The 18,882-nt window shown below is 36.5% G+C and overlaps 1 protein-coding gene across 2 annotated transcripts in view; it reads left to right on the top strand.

The window, feature by feature from the left end:
• ZNF624 (zinc finger protein 624) overlaps positions 1-16,665 on the top strand; it is a 20,171-nt gene extending 3,506 nt beyond the window's left edge. The window contains exons 1-7 of one of the 2 annotated variants that reach the window (XM_024127934.2): positions 1,729-1,796; positions 2,261-2,348; positions 4,118-4,183; positions 4,440-4,527; positions 7,484-7,610; positions 8,333-8,428; positions 14,084-16,665. In XM_024127934.2, coding sequence (XP_023983702.1) covers positions 7,541-7,610; positions 8,333-8,428; positions 14,084-16,308 — 2,391 coding nt within the window. In that variant the 5' untranslated portion in view covers positions 1,729-1,796; positions 2,261-2,348; positions 4,118-4,183; positions 4,440-4,527; positions 7,484-7,540 and the 3' untranslated portion in view covers positions 16,309-16,665. Of the gene's footprint in view, positions 1-1,707; positions 1,797-2,260; positions 2,349-4,117; positions 4,184-4,439; positions 4,528-7,483; positions 7,611-8,332; positions 8,429-14,083 lie in introns of those variants that run through there. The other variant, XM_024127932.2, reaches the window with a different exon arrangement.
• The last annotated feature ends 2,217 nt before the right edge of the window (positions 16,666-18,882 follow it).

Genomic DNA, 18,882 nt, shown 5'->3' with positions numbered 1-18,882 from the left:
GTGTCTGGATAAATCCCCAAAAGCTGATGTCTCCTTCCTGATATTTGTTTTTAAAATTGAATTAATATTTTTCATTGGAGTACAATTCCATTGTATATATGTGCCACATCTTCTTTATCCATTCATCTGTTGATGGACACTTAGGTTGCTTCCATGTCCTGGCTATTGTAAATAGAGCTGCAATGAACATTTTGGTACATGACTCTTGGGAGAGTTTTGATTACTGATTCAATCTCCTTACTGGTGATCAGTCTGTTAGGTTTTCTATTTCTTCATGATTCAGTCTTGGTAGGTTGTCTGTTTCTAGGAATTTATCCATTTCTTCTAGGTTGTCCAATTTATTGGAATGATCTATTTTAGATCAGTGTGTCTTAAACTTCAATGTGTGCATATGAATCACCTAGAGATCTTAACAAAAGGCTGATTCTGATTCGGTAGTTTCTGGAGTTGGGCCTGAGGTCTTGCATGTGTCACAAGCTCTCTGGTGGTGTTGATGCTGCTGGTCTTTATACTCTTGAGCACAAAGCTCTTGGATGTGGATTCTTTTTTTCCCCACCGGGCCGGTTGTGGATTCTTAATGGAGGCAAATTGTACATATAAGGCAGGGACAGATTCAGCATAATTCAGCCTTGATCCCTTTGGGCCCCAAAAGCTCTACTGGGTAGTGAGAATGTCAAACTGTCTAAGAAACTCTTATTAAAGCATAGAATTTCACAAGATTTGGAAAGCTCATTTCTCACTGTGCCACTGCCCTGTTATATGCTTTGCAGCATCATTCTGCAACCATGCACTTGTTAAGAGAATGTTTACTAACCTCAGGCTTTTCTTGTTTTCAAACCAAACTCAGCATCAGCAAGGCCGTATCTTTAACCAAAGACAGAAGGCAGAATCAATGCCTGGGGTATCTGAACAAGATCTCTGCCACCCTGTTTCTCCACAGTGTAAAGCCTTTATTAGGCATATAACTATTTTCAGTATAAAAGAACTACTGCTCAGTGCTTTGTGCATTGGATTCCACTTTCTCTTATATCATTATTGTTATCCCTACTTCCTTTCTATTTGGGTTTGCCTGATATAGAAAGGATAGATAAAGATCTATTTGAATATGAGATTGAGAGAGGCATGTACAAGACCTCTAATATCTTTTAAGTTTGGAGTTGTGGCGTTCTCTTTACATGGAGCAGAGGCCTGTGGAAGTTTTAGCGAGTTGACTCTTCCAAGGAAGGACGGGAAGAAAGAGATTACTGGATTATTCCACTGTTAGAGGAGGCGGTGGTTGTGGCAAGGGAAGATGGAATTGTTTTCTTTCCCAGCAAGTTGAGGTAGTGGGGCAAACGTGGCCTGGAACTAGACTGATCTGGGACCCTACACAGCTTGGGTAAAATATCGGTAGTCTAGTTTTTCTAAGCCTCAGTTTCCTCACCGGTGGAACGGGAATGTAGTTTCCATTGGGTGACATGACGGTCAAGTGAGAAAGTAGTTTCAAAGCTCCTTGTACAATGTCTGATCTGCCAGCTGTAACTACATTTCATGGTATTAAAATCTCAAGCTCTACATTGGTAAGAATAATACTTCCTCGCCGATCGCGCAGGTTAATCTTGTGGTCTTTAGCAAGGTCATACTTATTTGTAATGTCAAGTTTTCAACTTGGTAAGTCTGAGATTTCCAAGGCAGGATTGGTTTTCATGGCTTATTTGTCTTTCTTAGGTATGTCTTTGCAGGACTCCACTCTTTCCAGAGAGGGGAGCCCAGAGGAAGAGATTATGGCTGCTGTGGTTTTTTCAGTTGGACCTTTGGTAAGTTGGGGTTTCCTCTGCTTCTGACGTGTTGTCCTGCTTTGAGAGCACGACTACTTTTCCTGAAGTCTTGTGACTTTACCTCACCCACACTCCCTTTGGTAACTGAATCAAGTTGTTTGATCCATGAAAATTGGCTTCATCATAGTAAAGCTTGTAACCTATAGGAAGATTCACTATGCATATTGAAATAAGTATCAAGACACATAATCTTGCAAAAAAAATCTGTGCTATCTTTAGATATGATAGGCAGCCTGGAAAATTTACTTATGATGTTAACTTTGTATTGTTCCCAGGAAATTTCAGTTATGGGGTAGTAGAATGGAATATTTTCCAATTGGAAAATTTTGTTTAGGAAATTTTGAACAAAACAGTACATGTGCATACGTACACACACCCTTAATTCATAGGGACCATTCCCCTTGTGCCCACTCTTAGTGTTCTCCTCTTTTCTACCCATTAAGAAGTGATCAAGCTTAATAGATGACATGGAGAGAAAGAAGATGTTTAAGACACAGTGCTTGGCTGTAGGGAGCTTACAGTCTCACTGAGGTAAGGCATACAAAAGAAATAGTTACATAATTTATTTAGGTGAATGATAGTTACTGAGCAGTATGATAAAGCTGATGAGTACTTTTGTAAGGAAAGAAATGGGATATTAGTATGGGCTGAATCGGTCATGGAAAGCTCATGAGGATGGTTAGATTTAAGCTGGTACCCAATTACAAGTGGGATTTAAATTGCTATAAATTATTTGTGAGGGTACTTCAGGTGAGAAGGCAAGGCACTGAGGCAGAGAACAGTGAGTAAGCCAGTGATTCAAGATGGAAATTTGTGAACGATAGGACTGGAATTTAGAGAATTAAGCTGAATCTTTTCATGTTTCCCTGAAGACATTTAAGTGTATATATGTATGTGTGTGTGTTTGGATGTGTTTGAGGTGGGTATTAATGTGATTAAAGCTGTGTTTTAGAAGTGACTTTTTGAAATAGGAGATTCAGAAGAAAGGTAGTACCAACAAATATAATTTGTTACAGAAATGATCCATAATAACTTGTAGTAGTGATCTTTTATTTTTTTGTAGCAAGAATATAAAATGTGTAAATAGTTCTTAAGACATACCCTTGAAAAGATAAATGAAAACCAAAATGTTTCACTTTATCAGTAGATCTAAAGTATTTGTCTAGTATAGGCCGGATCAAACACATCTCTAATTATCAGAGGTTGAGGTTCACATCATCCTTAATTTTCTGGAAGCTGAATATTTGTACTTTTTTAAAAAAATTAATGTATTTATTTTTGGCTGCGTCGGGTCTTCGTTGCTGCACACGGGCTTTCTCTAGTTGCAGCGAGTGGGGGCTACTCTTGGTTGTGGTGCGCGGGTTTCTCATTGCAGTGGCTTCTCTTGTTGCAGAGCACCAGCTCTAAGCCCGCGGGCTTCAGTAGTTGTGGCTCGCGGGCTCAGTAGTTGTGGCTCACGGGCTCTAGAGCGCAGGCTCAGTAGTTGTGGCGCACCGGCGTAGTTGCTCTGCGGCATGTGGGATCTTCCCAGACCAGGGCTCGAACCCGTGTTCCCTGCATTGGCAGGCAGATTCTTAACCACTGTGCCACCAGGGAAGTCCCCTGAATATTTGTACTTTTTAAGATAAGAACTTGAAAGGGAAGAACTAAGATAACATTTTTCTCAATGAAATTTAATAGTTCTGTTACCCATAACTTTTAAAAATGGCACAAAAATCTAAAATCAGTACTACTGGAAGGTATAGTAAAATTTCATTTCATTTATGAAATCAGGTCTTCATAGGCATATAGTGTCTAAGATTTGGAAGAAAGCAATGTTGTGAGAGGTCCCTGAAATATTCTCTGAAAGAGTACTGAGACAGGCCCCCGCAACCCCCAGACATGATCTTTCAGTTGTAGAAAACAGATGGTGTTAGTAGGTTTTGAATGTTATTCTTGAGCAAGATAGATTATTTCTGAGAAACAGATTTCATCCTCATAGGAAAAAGGAGAATTACGTAGCATCTAAGACCCCTTATTATAAGTTTATTTTTGTTTTGATAGGTTATTTGTTAAAAGTCTCCTTTAAAAATTATGCAGTTGTATCTTTCTCAGTCTTGTGTGTGTCATTGTGTCAAATGAGGTGAAAGAAGATTATGATTGGATGTTGCTATGGGATCTTAATTTCATCCCTGAATAAAATAGTAAAAGAGGTGATCTTATATACACCCCATCCACAGTGGACTGGTGGCGCTTGCTGAGACTCTGTTGTAGATAATAGGCAGCCTGTCAGTGAGTGATCTTATCCTGTATCCCCTTAGAGTCCTGAAGTTCCCCAGCCAAATGAAGATCTTCACCTTCAGGCAGAAGAACAAGAATTGGTAAAGGTAATACTTGGCATTGTATCTAAGGGGAATGAGAGACTACATCTCTTTTACTGCACTAATTCTTAATGTTTCAGCACATTGCAAGTTCACCATAAGAACCATCTTGCTCGATAGGTGTGGTAACCCTAGGGCTGGTAGCGTCATTTGGACAGATTTTATTTCTCTCAGTGGTAGCAGCCCTAATTTGACAGATGGTCACATTATAATTCCTAATGATAAAGTATCCTGTATCACATACTTCACTTCTTGCTTGCAGAGCCTCAAGGTAGCCAGAGGTGAGAGCTGAGGGCCTTCTTAGATTTTTCCTGGGGCTTAGCTCCAGATGGGAAAAGAAAACAAACACAGTAAGTTCATTATAATTTGAGTTATGTGTTAAGTGATTAACAATATTAACAGTTTATGAACTGTCATTATCTCTTACATTAGCCATGTTTTATTATTAGCAGAATTATATAAAACATGCTTCACAAACTTTGAAATCCTAATAAATAAAAAGATTTAAACAATTTGATAAGCATACATATCTGTATGGCAGAAAAACACTCCAGAGGAAATCTGTTTCTTCCGATACAGAGCATACCGTAGCCAAATACAGTCTAACTTGAGACCTTTGCCTGATTAGTCAGCTAAGTAGGGTTCTTAACTTACCAGATCATAGAGTATAGTGCTTAATGAGTTTGAATTTTGGAACCAAACTGCCTGGATTTGAATCGAGAGTTTGTGTCTTCTGTGAACTTAGGCAAGGCACCTAACCTCTCCATGCCTCACTTTCCTTATCTGTAAATAGCACCTTCCTTATTGTGAGGATTCAATCATTACGTTAAAAGCCTTCATATCAGTACCTGACAAATAATATGAACCATACTTACACAAAAGTAGAGAGAGTAGTTTGATGAATCCCATTGAGCCTTCAACAGTTAACACCCATGGCGATCATATTTCATCTGTAATACTACCCTCCCTCACTGGTTATTTTGAAGCAAATCCAAGACATTATATAATCTCATCTATAAATATTTCATTATATATCTATAACAGATTTTTTTAGTTTTAAGTATAATACCATAATTACAGCTAAAAAATGAACAGTAAGCCTTAATATTATCACATTAATTTGGTATTTGTTTCCCCAGTTGAGTCATTTTAGCTGATATTGTCTTTTAGGTTACTTTTAATCTAGAGGTTTTCCCCCTCCCTCTTTTTTTCCCTTTGTAATCATTTATTGAAGAAACCAAGTCATTTGTATTTTAGAGCTGTGATGTCCAATACAGGAGCCACTAGCCACATGTGGCTGTTGAGTACCCGAAATGTGACTAGTTCAAGTTGAGATGTACTGTTAACTTAAAATACACATCATATTTCAAAGACTTAATACAAAAAATAACGTAAATTATCTCATTAATAATTTTTGCATTGATTGCATGTTGAAATTATAATATTTTGTACATATTAGACTAACTAAAATATATTATTAAAACTAATTTCACCTGTTTCTTTTTATTTTTAATGTGACTACTAGAAAATTTAAAATTCCATTTGTGACTTGCATTATATTTCTGTTGGACAGCATTGATTTAGAATTTCACACAATATGGATTTTATTTATTGCATCCCCATGGGGTTTTTTTAACATGCACTTCTGTCTCCTGTATTTCCTGTATATTGTTAGTTAAATCTAGAGGCTTGATCAGATTCAGATTTTGATTTTTAAAAAATTTTTTGGCATTGGTATTTCATATTTCTGGTATCTTCTACCAGAAGCTACATAATGCCTAGTTGAAGCCTCTTTGGTGTGTTAGCAGCCACTGATAATCCTTTAATTCATTAGAGGTAGCAAAATAGTGATATTCTAATTTTTTCATTCCATGTTCACGTATTAGCTGGAGTACTTCCATAAAGAGAAACCTCCCCTCATCAGCCATCTGATTACATTTTATTACTGTGCAAACTATATGTATTTTGCGTAGGAAAAGAAGGGCAAAGGGTTAATTCTTTCTCTTTATTTACCAGTTTCCAGGCATTCTCCAAAGATGATCAATGAGTATCCTTAGAGTTTTATAGTGAAATCATAATTTTAAATGTATTAGATATTTTTGAAGCCCACTACAGTTATTGTTCTTATGGATGTTCAAATTGTCCCATGTTTGGCCAGTGAGAGCCTCTTGAAGTTGTCTCGCAAGTCTCAGACGTGATCCTAGTGCTAGTTTTTGATAGTTTCCTTGCTTTTTATTTTTACAGAAAGTTCCAAGCCCTGGTTTCTTGTAGCAGAAAGTAACCTTTAGGGGCCACAGTCTAGACAGCATAATGGTACCTTTTTGGTTACTGTTTCTAGACCTATTGAGTGGACGAAGATAGGAAGTATGTGGCCTGTTTTCCTTAAAATACTTCATGAGTTTATACAGATATTTCCCATGCAATTTTGGATTGTACATAATCTCATTGTACATAATCTCATTGATATTACATTTATATCTTCTTTCTCCCATGTCAAATTTATTAGTCCTCAATGATATCAATACTAATTTGCTTTATCCAACACTACACACGCAACAGTTACAAAATAACATTTCCATCACTGCCACCAACAATAATGATTATTTACTGAAAATGTGTTGTTTAGTTTTTTACAGTTCTTTTTCTCCTCAGGCTATATCTCACAGAGCTATACAGAAAAATTACTGTGTTTTAAAGATACTCAAAATAGTTCCTCTCTGATGAATGTGTATGCTACCAGCTGGTTTCATTTTACTTTTAATATTTAGAAATTGCTTTTTTAATTTAGTTTTTCTTTTATAATAATATATTTACATGGCTCAAAAGTCAAATCTAAAAAACAAGAAATATTCAAGGGAATCTAGCTTCTATTCCAGTCCTCTTCACTCTGTTTCCCCCTTCCTCCAATAGGTAACCAACCATTAAAACAATTTTATGGCTCATTCTTTGATTTTTTTTTACAAGCGTATATACATATATACATATATTTTATATCCTGACCAGAGAAGCTCCCCAAAGTCCCATGATTTCTTATTTTTCTTTCTCAGATAGATAGCTTATAATATTCTATGTCTACAATCTGAATGATAAACTGTCTTTTATTAAGCCATATTTTATGGAATATGAAACTGAAAATATAGAACTGAAAAAGAGTTGATATTATACATAAGGCAGGATTTTGAGGGAGAAAAGATGATTTGGCTGGAAACTACTAGTTTTCTAGTTTTCTTCCCCAGTTTTGTATGTATTAATCTGCCTAATAGGTCTAACTGTACAGTCCCTGAGTGATCTCTGTATTTATTTTAGGAATCAGTGACATTTAAAGATGTGGCTATAGACTTCACATTGGAAGAGTGGAGGTTGATGGACCTTACACAGAGGAAACTGCACAAGGATGTGATGCTAGAGAATTATAGGAATCTTGTCTCCTTGGGTAAGGGTAACCTCCAGGTTTATGTATCTGCCCACTGGACCAGGTTTACTGAAGATACAGACCCTCTAAAGTACTTAACTGAATTTTGGGTTAGAATTTAAGCATTAAAATCTCATAATCTTAGGGGCATATTGTTGGGAGTTATGCTGTCTCTTGCTCTTAACTCAGGGGTTCACCCATTGTAGAGTAAGAAATACATATTTCATTGGAATCTTGGAGATTATTGACAGTCCCTCCGATTTAGGACTGTTTTTTCTAGTCACTTCCATAAGACTTATCAGTGCCTCTAAAAAGAAAGGAACAAATATGTCTATTTTGTTTCTAAACTGAGATTATCCCCAAACCTGGGATCATCGTGTTGAGCTTCTTTGAGGTACCTTTGTAATTCTCTACAACACTGCTGTACGGTAGAATGTTCCCCTGTGATGGGAATGTTTTGTATTTGTGCTTTCCAGTGTAGCAGGCTCTACACTGTGGCTGTTGAGAATTTGAAATCTGGCAAGTCCAACTGAAGAACTGAATTTTAAATTTTATACAATTTTAACTAATTTAAATTTAGAATTAAATATCCGTAGGTGGCTATTGTCAGCTGCATTGGACAGTGCACCTCTAGAACTTCTTGTAGTAACCACTCTGCACAGAAGATCAGGAGCTGAGACTGAATTTGGCCCTAGTTCTTGCTCACAGGCACAATCAAATCCTATTCATTTTTCTCTGAACAGGGCTTGCAGTTTCCAAACCAGACATGATATCTCATTTGGAGGATGAAAAAGGACCATGGGTGGTAGTGAGAGAAACTTCAAAAACCCCCTATTCAGGTGAGTTAATAAGAACCAGGAGGATGGGATTTCTTTGAAGTCAGTAGGTCATGGATGGAGCAGAACATCTGAAATATTTTGGGGGGTATCTTTGCTCAAAGCTATCTCAAAGGAAAAGATTCTCCCCCTCTCTTCCTCTCTCCCTACACCTCCCTTCCTCCCTCCCTCCTGCCTTCCCTCCCTCTCTCCCTCTGTTTCCCTCTCCTTTTCCCTCTCCCACCATCTCTGCCCTCTACTTCTGGTTCCCATCACATCCTACTTTACTTTCTTGGGAACATGATTTTCATAATTGTTCCTTCATTCAAACATGCATAAAATATCCCTTTCAGTTCTGTCCTCTCCATTTAACCTTACACTTTTCTCATTTGTTTAACCATTATTTGATATCCCTTCCTTCATTAACTTTCCTGAAAGTGCTTTCTTAAGGATCACCACTGATTTCTTTTAAGCTAAACCCATTGACTAATTATTTAACTTTCTTCACCTGCATGCCTGTTGAAACTTCAGAGGAACCCTCCTACTGTCCTCCAGAATCTTAAATAATTGAGAATACAAACAGTAAATCAGTTGAGAATCAAAGTACAGTATTTATCTATTTAACCAATATCTATTAATATTAAACAATCAATATTTAATACTTATCTGTATACTGTGAACTGAGTTAAGTACTGTGTCTACAGCAGTAAGGTGGCCCAGGTCCCGTCTCTCATGAAGATTAAATTTTGAGAAATAGGTAATTGACAAGTAAATAAACAAAAGCAAGCTAAATAATGTTCGTAATAACTTAGCCATGAGGATATGAAAGAGTAACTTGGATGGGGATGAGGGTGCCTCCTTCAGATAGTGTGGTCGGGGAAGGCTTCTGAGGAGGTGACATTTAGGGTGAAACTTGAAGAGTCAGAAGAAGCCAGCCAAGGCAAGAGGAGAAGAAGAGCATTCCAGGCAGCAGAACGTAATGTACTAAGTTCTAGAAATCTGAGGAAGCTGCCTGACTGAAGCATAAGGAGAGGGAGACTGGTACAGAATAAGGTAGTCAGACAGGAGACTGCCTATTCAGGGCTCTATGGACCATGGTAAGGAGAGTGGATTTTAATCAAAGTGAGTGTGAAGGCACTGAAAGGTTTTAATCAAGGATCTTTGGGAAATAACCCTGTTGATGGAAATTGAACTTAAGGGCATAAAGCAGGTAATCAGTAAAGAGGTAGTTAAAATAATCTAGGCAGGGATGTCCCTGGTGGCGCAGTGGTTAAGAATCCACCTGCCAATGCAGGGGACATGGGTTCAAGCCCAGGTCCGGGAAGATTCCCACATGCCGTGGAGCAGCTAAGCCTGTGAGCCACAACTACTGAGCCCATGTGCCACAACTACTGAAGCCTGCACGCCTAGAGCCCGTGCTCCGCAACAAGAGAAGCCACCACGATGAGAAGCCCACGCGCCGCAACGAAGAGTTGCCCCCACTCGCCACAACTAGAGAAAGCCCGCACCACAACAAAGACCCCACGCAGCCAAAAAACATTTTTTTAATTAAAAAAATTAAAAAATAGTCTAGGCAAGAGACTATAGTAACTTTGATTAGGGTGATGGTGGAGGTGGAAAGGAATAATGGATTCTAGATCATTTGCATATTTATTGTGATGCCATCCATAACTTGTACATGTGTTACATATATTATTTTTATATCTCAAATATTATATATATATTTTTAGAGAGTGAGTGAAAGGTAGACATTGGAGATAATTTCGATGACTCTCTAGAGAAAGCCCCCCTCCATATGAAGAGGGAAGGAGAAATGGGGCAGTGGCTGGAAGAAAGAAGGAATAAAAAAAGAAAACTTTTATTTTTGAGATGGAAGCTTTTCTGACATGCTTAAGTGCTGGTAGGAATGATGTTCCAGTGGAGAGGGAGAAATTGATGTTGCAAGACAAAGGTAGAGTCACTGAAGAACTAAAGTATCTGAAAAAGTGAAAGGGGATAAAATCACGAATGGAAAAGGAGAGATTTACCCTTGATAGGCAGGGAAGCCACCTCTTCTGCAGTAACACTAGGCAGGATGGAGAAGATGGGAGCAGATATAGGTCAACTGGTGGTGAGAAGATTGAGACATCCTATGATGATAGCTTCTTTATTCTCAGTAAAATACAAAGCAAGGCCATCAGCTTACAGTGAGGACAAGAAAGAGATGTGAGGGACTTCCCTGGTGGCACAGTGGATAAGACTCTACGCTCCCAACGCAGGGGGCCCGGGTTCGATCCCTGGTCAGGGAACTAGAGGCCACATGCATGCCACAACTAAGACCCGGTGCCACCAAATAAATAAATAAATAAATAAATATGTTAAAAAGAAAAAGAAAAAAGAGTTGTGAGAGAGAGGAAGTTAGAAATTTCATGGAATTCACCAAGGAAACCATGTTGGCCTAAAGCTTTTATTGAGGAAGGTGTTTAATTACAACTTCTATTACTTTTGTAGTTGTAGGAATATTCATATTTTCTCTTTCTTTTTGTTTCAGTTTAATAAGTTGTGTTTGTCTAGGAATTGATCTACTTAATATAAAATTTAAATTTGGGGGCATACTATCCTCTGTTTATCTTTTAAATGACTATATGGATCTGTAGAGATATCTCCTTTTTCATTCTTGATACTAAATTTTTTGTCTTCTCTCTTTTAATCAGTCTTGCTAGGATTTATCAATCTTATTTGGCTTTCAAAAAATAATTTTTAATCCTTGCTACTGTGTATTTGATACCTGTTTCATTACTTTCTTCTCTTCATTGTTTTTACCTTCTTAGGATTTAATTTGCTGATCTTTTCTAACATCTTGAGTTGGATACGTATTGATTTTAGCCGTTCTTTTTTGCTAATGTATTTAAGGCTATCAAGACTACCATACTTTTTTTATGTAACACCTTCATAATTATTGAGTTCAAAGTATTTGATCATTTCCACTGTGATGTCTTTGGCCCTCAGGTTATTTGGAGGTATTTTCCTTAATTTTGTACCATATGGGGATTTTCTAATAATCTTGTTAAGTTCTACTGTGGTCAGAAAACATTCTCTGTATGATTTCAGTCTTTGCAGGTTTCTTGAAATTTGCTTTGCCACCTGGCCAATTTTTGTAAATATTCTGTGTGCACTTGGAAAAATGTGTAGTATACAGGTACTGAGTGCTGTTCTAGATATGTCAAGTTTGTAAATTATGTTGCTGAAGTCTATCTTCTTGCTGATTGTCAGCTTATTCTATCAGTTACTGAGAAATATTTTTTTAAGTCTCCCACTGTGAGTATAGATCTGTCTGAGTCTTAGTTCTTTAATTTTTGCTTTATGTATTTTGAAGCTGTGTTCTTAGGTAAAAACAAAGTTAGAATTGTTATATCTTTCTGGTAAATTGGATCTTTTATCATTATGAAGTGTCTTCTTTATCTTTGTTAATTGTTTTTGCCTTAAAGTCTATTTTGCCTGATACTGATATTACTATAGCATCATTCTTTTTGTATATATGATATATCTTTTTTTAATCTGCTTACTGTCATCTTTTATGTATCTTTGTATTTTATTTCTCTTATAATTGCATTTTGTTAATTTTTATTTTAACTAATCCAACAATCTGTATCTTCTGGAGTTTTTAATCCATTTGTACATAATACAATTATATAATGTTTAAATCTACCCTCTAACTATGAGAGTATCTTGCCTTTTCTATATTCTTTTTCTTCCCATTCATGCCTTCCTTTTGATTTATCATCTTTTATTTTTCCATTCCCCTTGTAATCAGTTGGTAATTATAAATTTTTAAGTTATTTGTTTAGTGGTTACAGATTTTTCCAAACAATACAAGAATCTTGAACAGCTTATTCAGTTTAAACTCAATTATACATTATTGAAGTTATGTATTTTAATTTTATATATGTCAACTCTCATATTATTATTAATTTGTAGTCAGTCAATATTCATTCAGATTTACCGATGTTTACCTTTTCTTTCTCTTCATTTTTTTCTTCATTTCTGAACTTTTACCTAAGATTATTTTTCTTCTACTTAAAGAATGCCCTTTAATATTCTCCTTTATTCAGATCTGCTGGTGTTATATTCTCTCCATTTTTCTTTTTGCCTAAAAAAAAATTCCTGTCACCTTAATTTAATTGGACATTTAAATGAGCTGGGTTTTAGTCCTTGGGTTCTAGAGTTTTCTTTTTTGGTGATCCTGAATTCAGATCTTTGTCTAGCCTTGTGAATCCATTGAAAGTTCTACTTACCTTGAGTTTTAAAGTCATAAAGCCATTTTACTAACCACAGAAGATTTTGATTCAATTTTTAAAAAACATTTAGATATGATTACCTGGAAATAAATTAGAAATTTATAAGAAGTTGAAAAGTGTTTTAAAAAGTAAAATATTAAGTTCGCATATACAAACAAATTGTAAGACCACCCCCCCAGTATAATTGTTTAAGAAAATTTTGAAACTGTCAGAAATGTTCTTAAGACCTATAAAAAGGTTGCAAAACTACCCTTGATAATAGTAATTATCACTATTTGTAATATTCACAACTATATTAATTTTGACTAGCTTGTTCAACCTACTTTCTGAAAAATCAAAGTGTCTTCTTCCACAAATGTTCTATAAAAAGTTACGTATAGAAAGGATATTTTTTAAAAGGAATGTGTATATATATATATATATGTATATGTATAACTGAATCACTTTGCTGTGCAGCAGTAGTTAACACAACATTGTAAATCAACTATACTTCAATATAAATAAATAAATAAATTTTTTTAAATAAAAAAAATCTAAATCGAAAGAAAATAAAAAGGTACATATAAAGACTTGAAAAAGCTATTCTGACAGGGAAATTTGAGAAAGCCCTAACAAAAAAGCTACTGAACAGGGCTTCCCTGGTGGCTCAGTGGTTAAGAATCCGCCTGCCAAAGCAGGGGACATGGGTTCAAGCCTTGGTCCTGGAAGATCCCACATGCCGCAGAACAGCGAAGCCTGTACACCCCAACTACTGAGCCTGCACTCTAGAGTCCGTGAGCCACAACTGCTGAGCCCACGTGCCACAACTACTGAAACCCACGCACCCAGAGCCCATGCTCTGCAACAAGAGAAGCCACCGCAATGAGAAGCCTGTGCACTGCAACGAAGAGTAGCTCCCACTTGCCGCAACTAGAGAAAACCTGTGCACAGCAGCAGAGACCCAATGCAGCCAAAAATAAATAAAATAAAATAAATTTTTAACAAATAGTGAACAAAGAATGAGAACAAGTAGAAAGTATTATTTAGGGTGAATGTCTGGTTTGTGGAGTAAGTGGAAAGCAAGGAAGTAGTTACAAATTAGGAAGAATGCTCTCTAAAGAATTTGACTCTAAAACGAATGAGAAAAGGAGGAAATATTTGAGAAACTTGGATTGTAGAAGTGTTACTACAAATGAATTTTTTTTAATAGGATAAAAACTCCTTGAATTTACTGCTTTGGTTCTTTGCTCAATCAGCCTTCCTTAACGCAATCTCCTCCTTCCTAGAAAACAAGGGCAATTTGCAAGCAGTTAAAAACATATATTCATTATCAATGCAAGCTTCCCATCTGTTTTCCTGTTTAGTGCGATTTCCTCAACCTAGGAAATAGGAGTCATTTGATTTCTCTCTTTTTTCCTCCCAGAGTTGGAGACCAAACCTACAACCAAGAATGCTATACCAACAGAGAATATTTCTGAAGAATGTTTATCACAGGAGACCATAGTAGAGAAACTCAGAGAGAATGGTCTATGGGACACCAAAATGGGAGGATTATGGAAATGGAGTGACAGGTTATTGAGATTTCAAGATAGTCAAGAAAGTCATTTGAGTCAAAGAATAGTTAAACACAAGAAAATTCCCACTCTTCAAAAAGGCTTTAGATTTGGATCTGTTCTTTTTCCAGAACCAGGAGTTATCACAGAAGAGCCCCACAGCAAATACCAAACACATGAGGAAAATTTTACAGAGAATTTAGATTTGATTACAGATACCCATCTGGGGAAGAAAATGTGCAAGGATACAGAAGGCAGCAAAGTCATAAGCCCTGCTTCAGAACTCACTTTAGAGAAAAAAAACAATAATAAAGAAAAACCCTATAAATGTAGTACATGTGAAAAGGCCTTCCGTTATAGGTCATTACTCATTCAACATCAGAGAACTCACACTAAAGAAAAACCGTATGAATGTAATGAATGTGGGAAAATGTTCAGCCAACCTTCATATCTTAGTCAACATAAAAAAATTCACACTGGAGAAAAGCCCTATAAATGTAATGAATGTGGAAAGGCCTTCATTGCTTCTTCATCCCTTATGGTGCATCAGAGAATTCATACTAAGGAGAAACCTTATCAGTGCAATGTCTGTGGAAAATCTTTCAGCCAGTGTGCCCGCCTTAATCAACACCAGAGAATTCAAACTGGAGAGAAGCCCTATAAATGTAGTGAATGTGGGAAAGCTTTTGGTGATAAATCAAAACTTGCAAGACATCAGGAAACTCACAATGGAGAAAAACCCTACAAATGTAATGATTGTGGGAAAGCCTTTAGGAATAAGTCATACCTTAGTGTACATCAGAAGACCCATACTGAAGAGAAACCATATAAATGCATTGAGTGTGGGAAATCTTTCAAGAATACCACGATCTTTAATGTTCATCAGAGAATTCATACTGGAGAGAAACCCTTTAGATGTAATGAGTGTGGAAAAGCCTATAGAAGTAATTCAAGCCTTATTGTACATATAAGAACTCATACTGGGGAAAAACCCTATGAATGTAATGAATGTGGGAAAGCATTCAATCGTATAGCAAATTTCACAGAACATCAGAGGATTCATACAGGAGAAAAACCCTATAAATGTAACGAATGTGGGAAAGCATTCATTAATTATTCATGCCTTACTGTACACCACAGAATGCATACAGGAGAGAAACCTTATAAATGTAATGAATGTGGAAAGGCCTTCATGCGTTCTTCATCTCTAATTATACATCAGCGAATTCATACTGAGGAGAAACCTTATCTCTGTAATGAATGTGGGGAATCTTTCAGAATAAAATCACACTTAACTGTACATCAGAGGATTCATACTGGAGAGAAACCATATAAATGTACTGACTGTGAGAGGGCATTTACCAAGATGGTAAATCTCAAGGAGCACCAGAAAATTCATACTGGTGTGAAACCCTACAACTGCTATGATTGTGGAAAATCCTTCAGAACTAAGTCATACCTTATTGTACATCAAAGGACCCATACTGGAGAAAAACCATATAAGTGTAATGAATGTGAGAAAGCTTTCACTAATACATCACAGCTTACTGTGCATCAAAGAAGGCATACTGGAGAAAAACCCTATAAATGTAATGAGTGTGGGAAGGTTTTCACAAGTAACTCAGGCTTTAATACCCACCAAAGGACACATACCGGGGAGAAACCATTTAAATGTAATGACTGTGGCAAAGCATTTAGCCAGATGGTACACGTCACAGAACATCAGAAAATCCATAGTGGAGAGAAACCCTATAAATGCGATGTCTGTGGAAAAGCCTTCAGGAGAGGTTCATACCTTACAGTGCATTGGAGAACACATACTGGAGAAAAGCCCTATACATGTAAGGAATGTGGGAAAGGTTGTATTACTCTATCACAGCTAACTCTACATCAGAGAATTCATACTGGGGAGAGGCCCTATAGATGTGAAGAATGTGGAAAAGCCTTCAGAACTAACTCAGACTTCACTGTACATCTGAGGATGCACACTGGAGAAAAACCCTATAAATGTAGTGAGTGTGGAAAAGCCTTTAGGAGTAGCTCAAGCCTTACTGTACATCAAAGAATACATCAGAGAGGAGCTCAATTAATATAGAGGACAGTAAATTATCATCCAGATATGACAAGAATTTTATAAACTATATATTTTATGAATGTGGAAAAATGTTCAGGAGCAATTTGCCAGAAAGTACACACTTCATAAATATAAGAATGTAGAAAAGCAGTTGGTCATATTAAATCTTAGAAGTTATAAGAAAATTCATAATAAAAATGTCAAGTGAAAGCCTTCATCCAAATTTCATATTTTACTCATTTAACAAATTATCTTCGATGAATTGCCTATTTTTTTTTGCCGATTTTCTTATTGGTTTATCTGTATTTCTTATAAATCTGGAGGTGCTCTTAATATATTTGAGATATTAATCATTTGTCATATGTGTTGCAAATGTTTTTCTTAACCTAGTATTTGTCTTTGTACTTTTTTATGTAGTAAAAGATTTTTAAGTCTTTAATTTTTCATAGTAAAATATTTACATCTTTTCCTTTTTATATTCTTTATTTACTCTTTTAGTAATCCCCAGGTTATATATAGTCTCCTAAATTTGTTTCTAATATTCTGATAATTTTATTTTTTACATTGAAGTTTTAATCCATCTGGACTAGATGGCTGTTCATAGAAGAACAACTCCAAATGCATTAACTGGTGAAAATATTATGAACCTAAATAAACAATACTCAGGGAAATGCAAATGGAAACAACCAATGATATGTTACTTCCACTTCATGGAGTTGGCAAAAATTGAGATTTTTTGCTAGTGGAGTTTGGCAAACCATATACTCTTACCAAATGGTTATATCAACTTATATTTCCACCAGCAATCCAGCGGTATATATTTTTTAAATTCTTAAGTAAAATTTTAAAAGCACTTTGACCCAGCAGTCTCACTTTTGGGAAATCTGCCCCACAGAAATAATAGCATCAGTGCAAAAGCATATGTATAAATAAGGATGTTTATTAAAGTATTGTTTGTAGAGACAAAGAAGAAACCACTGGAGACAAAGTGAATGCCAGTTAATAGGGGAATGGGTGAATAAATTGTGATATAGCCATACCATGGAAAAGTATGAGAGTAATTTTTAAAATGAGTTATAGCTACACTAGTTGACTTCAAGGTATTTCCACAACTTTCTGATAAGTAATTGCTTTATTACAGAGATGTATATGTACAAGATTTCATTTTTGTTAAAGTAATGGTCACATGCATTTATGTATGCATATATGTGTGCATGTGATTAGATGAGCATGGAAACAAGTATGGAAGAATATACATCAGGCTGTTAATATTGGTTACCTTGAAGGGAGGGAGAAAAGGAGAAGCATTGATATAAGTGGGGGGGAAACAAGGAAAATAGAAAAATGTAAATGCAGTATGTATGGTACGAAACTATGTATTTGTGTGCACTTTTGATAGCCATGAATGAAAGGACAGTCTCCAAAAAGTTAATGACAGTTGTTTTAGATTTGTTGCAGAATCCAGTGTTTTTTGTTTGTTTTACCTCTCTCTGCTTTTCTGTATTTCTCAGTTTTTCTTTCCAGTGAGCATGTAATATTTATATAAACATGAAAAACCTATTTTTCTTGTGAAGCTAATTTACTAGACACCTCTTATAGCCCAGGAATTACCCTAGTGCTGGATATACCTTGGCAGGGCAGGAGTGGTCATGGATCTAAGAGCATGGAAACTGGTCTTGTTACCACCTAGATTCCAAAGAAGTTATCCAGCACTTCACGACCCCCCGCCCTCTCAGTTTCATTTGGAGGAGGTAATAGAAATTTCAGGTAGATGAAAAACATATCTGAGAATATCTGGAACTTGTGTCCAGGTTATAGACCAGAAGACCTGCAAGCTTCAGAGACAAGTTGCATTTTCAACATGGCACCAAAGGAAAGATCACAATGGTGAAAAGGTCTGTGTACAGCCCTGAAGAACATTGCGTGATGGAGTATAGAGAGGGAAACAGCCAAGAACTCCAAAGTCCATGTATAAAAGCTTGGAAGTTCTGGAAATACTAAGAGAGTCCTGGAGTCGAAATGGGAACCCAGAGGCTGTGATCCTGGTACTGGAAGGCCCTAAGAGATCGTGGACCTGACATCTGAAAAGGACAAGGCATGTAGAGCTACACTTCAGTGGAGACTGAAGGAAAGAAAATCAAATACTCCTCCCAGAATGCTAGGATAAGTCTTTAATATTGGGAATGGGTATTGGGTGACTGATGTGAGCTGTCTCCCATTTTAAAATGAATAATTTGACATTGTGGTTGAAATGACTATTTCTGATTGAATTTTAATAGTGAAATTTATTAACTATTATCAGGAGATGTGTCTACTTTGGACAAAATGTACCACTTTCTGATTGGAAAGTTTGAGGGTCTGACCTTGAAATACTATCCTTGAGAAACTCTATTGTCAAAAAGTCTACATGACTTGATGTCAACTTTGTTGGCTGCTCGTATCTACCTTCAAACCCTCACCACACCTAAACCCCGTCTCCCTTCCCTGCCTTACAAGGTAGAGGAGGAGTAAGGTCAACAGGTTCAAGTGACACAAGAACTGAAAGGTGTCCATCAGGTTAGGGGATGTAAATGATACAGGGCACCTTTACTAGAG

The sequence above is a fragment of the Physeter macrocephalus genome, chromosome 14 (assembly GCF_002837175.3).
Source record: "Physeter macrocephalus isolate SW-GA chromosome 14, ASM283717v5, whole genome shotgun sequence".
Classification (NCBI taxonomy): Eukaryota; Metazoa; Chordata; class Mammalia; order Artiodactyla; family Physeteridae; genus Physeter; species Physeter macrocephalus.
The sequence above is the reverse complement of the archived record's forward strand: the minus strand, read 5'-3'. Positions and strand labels throughout refer to the sequence as shown.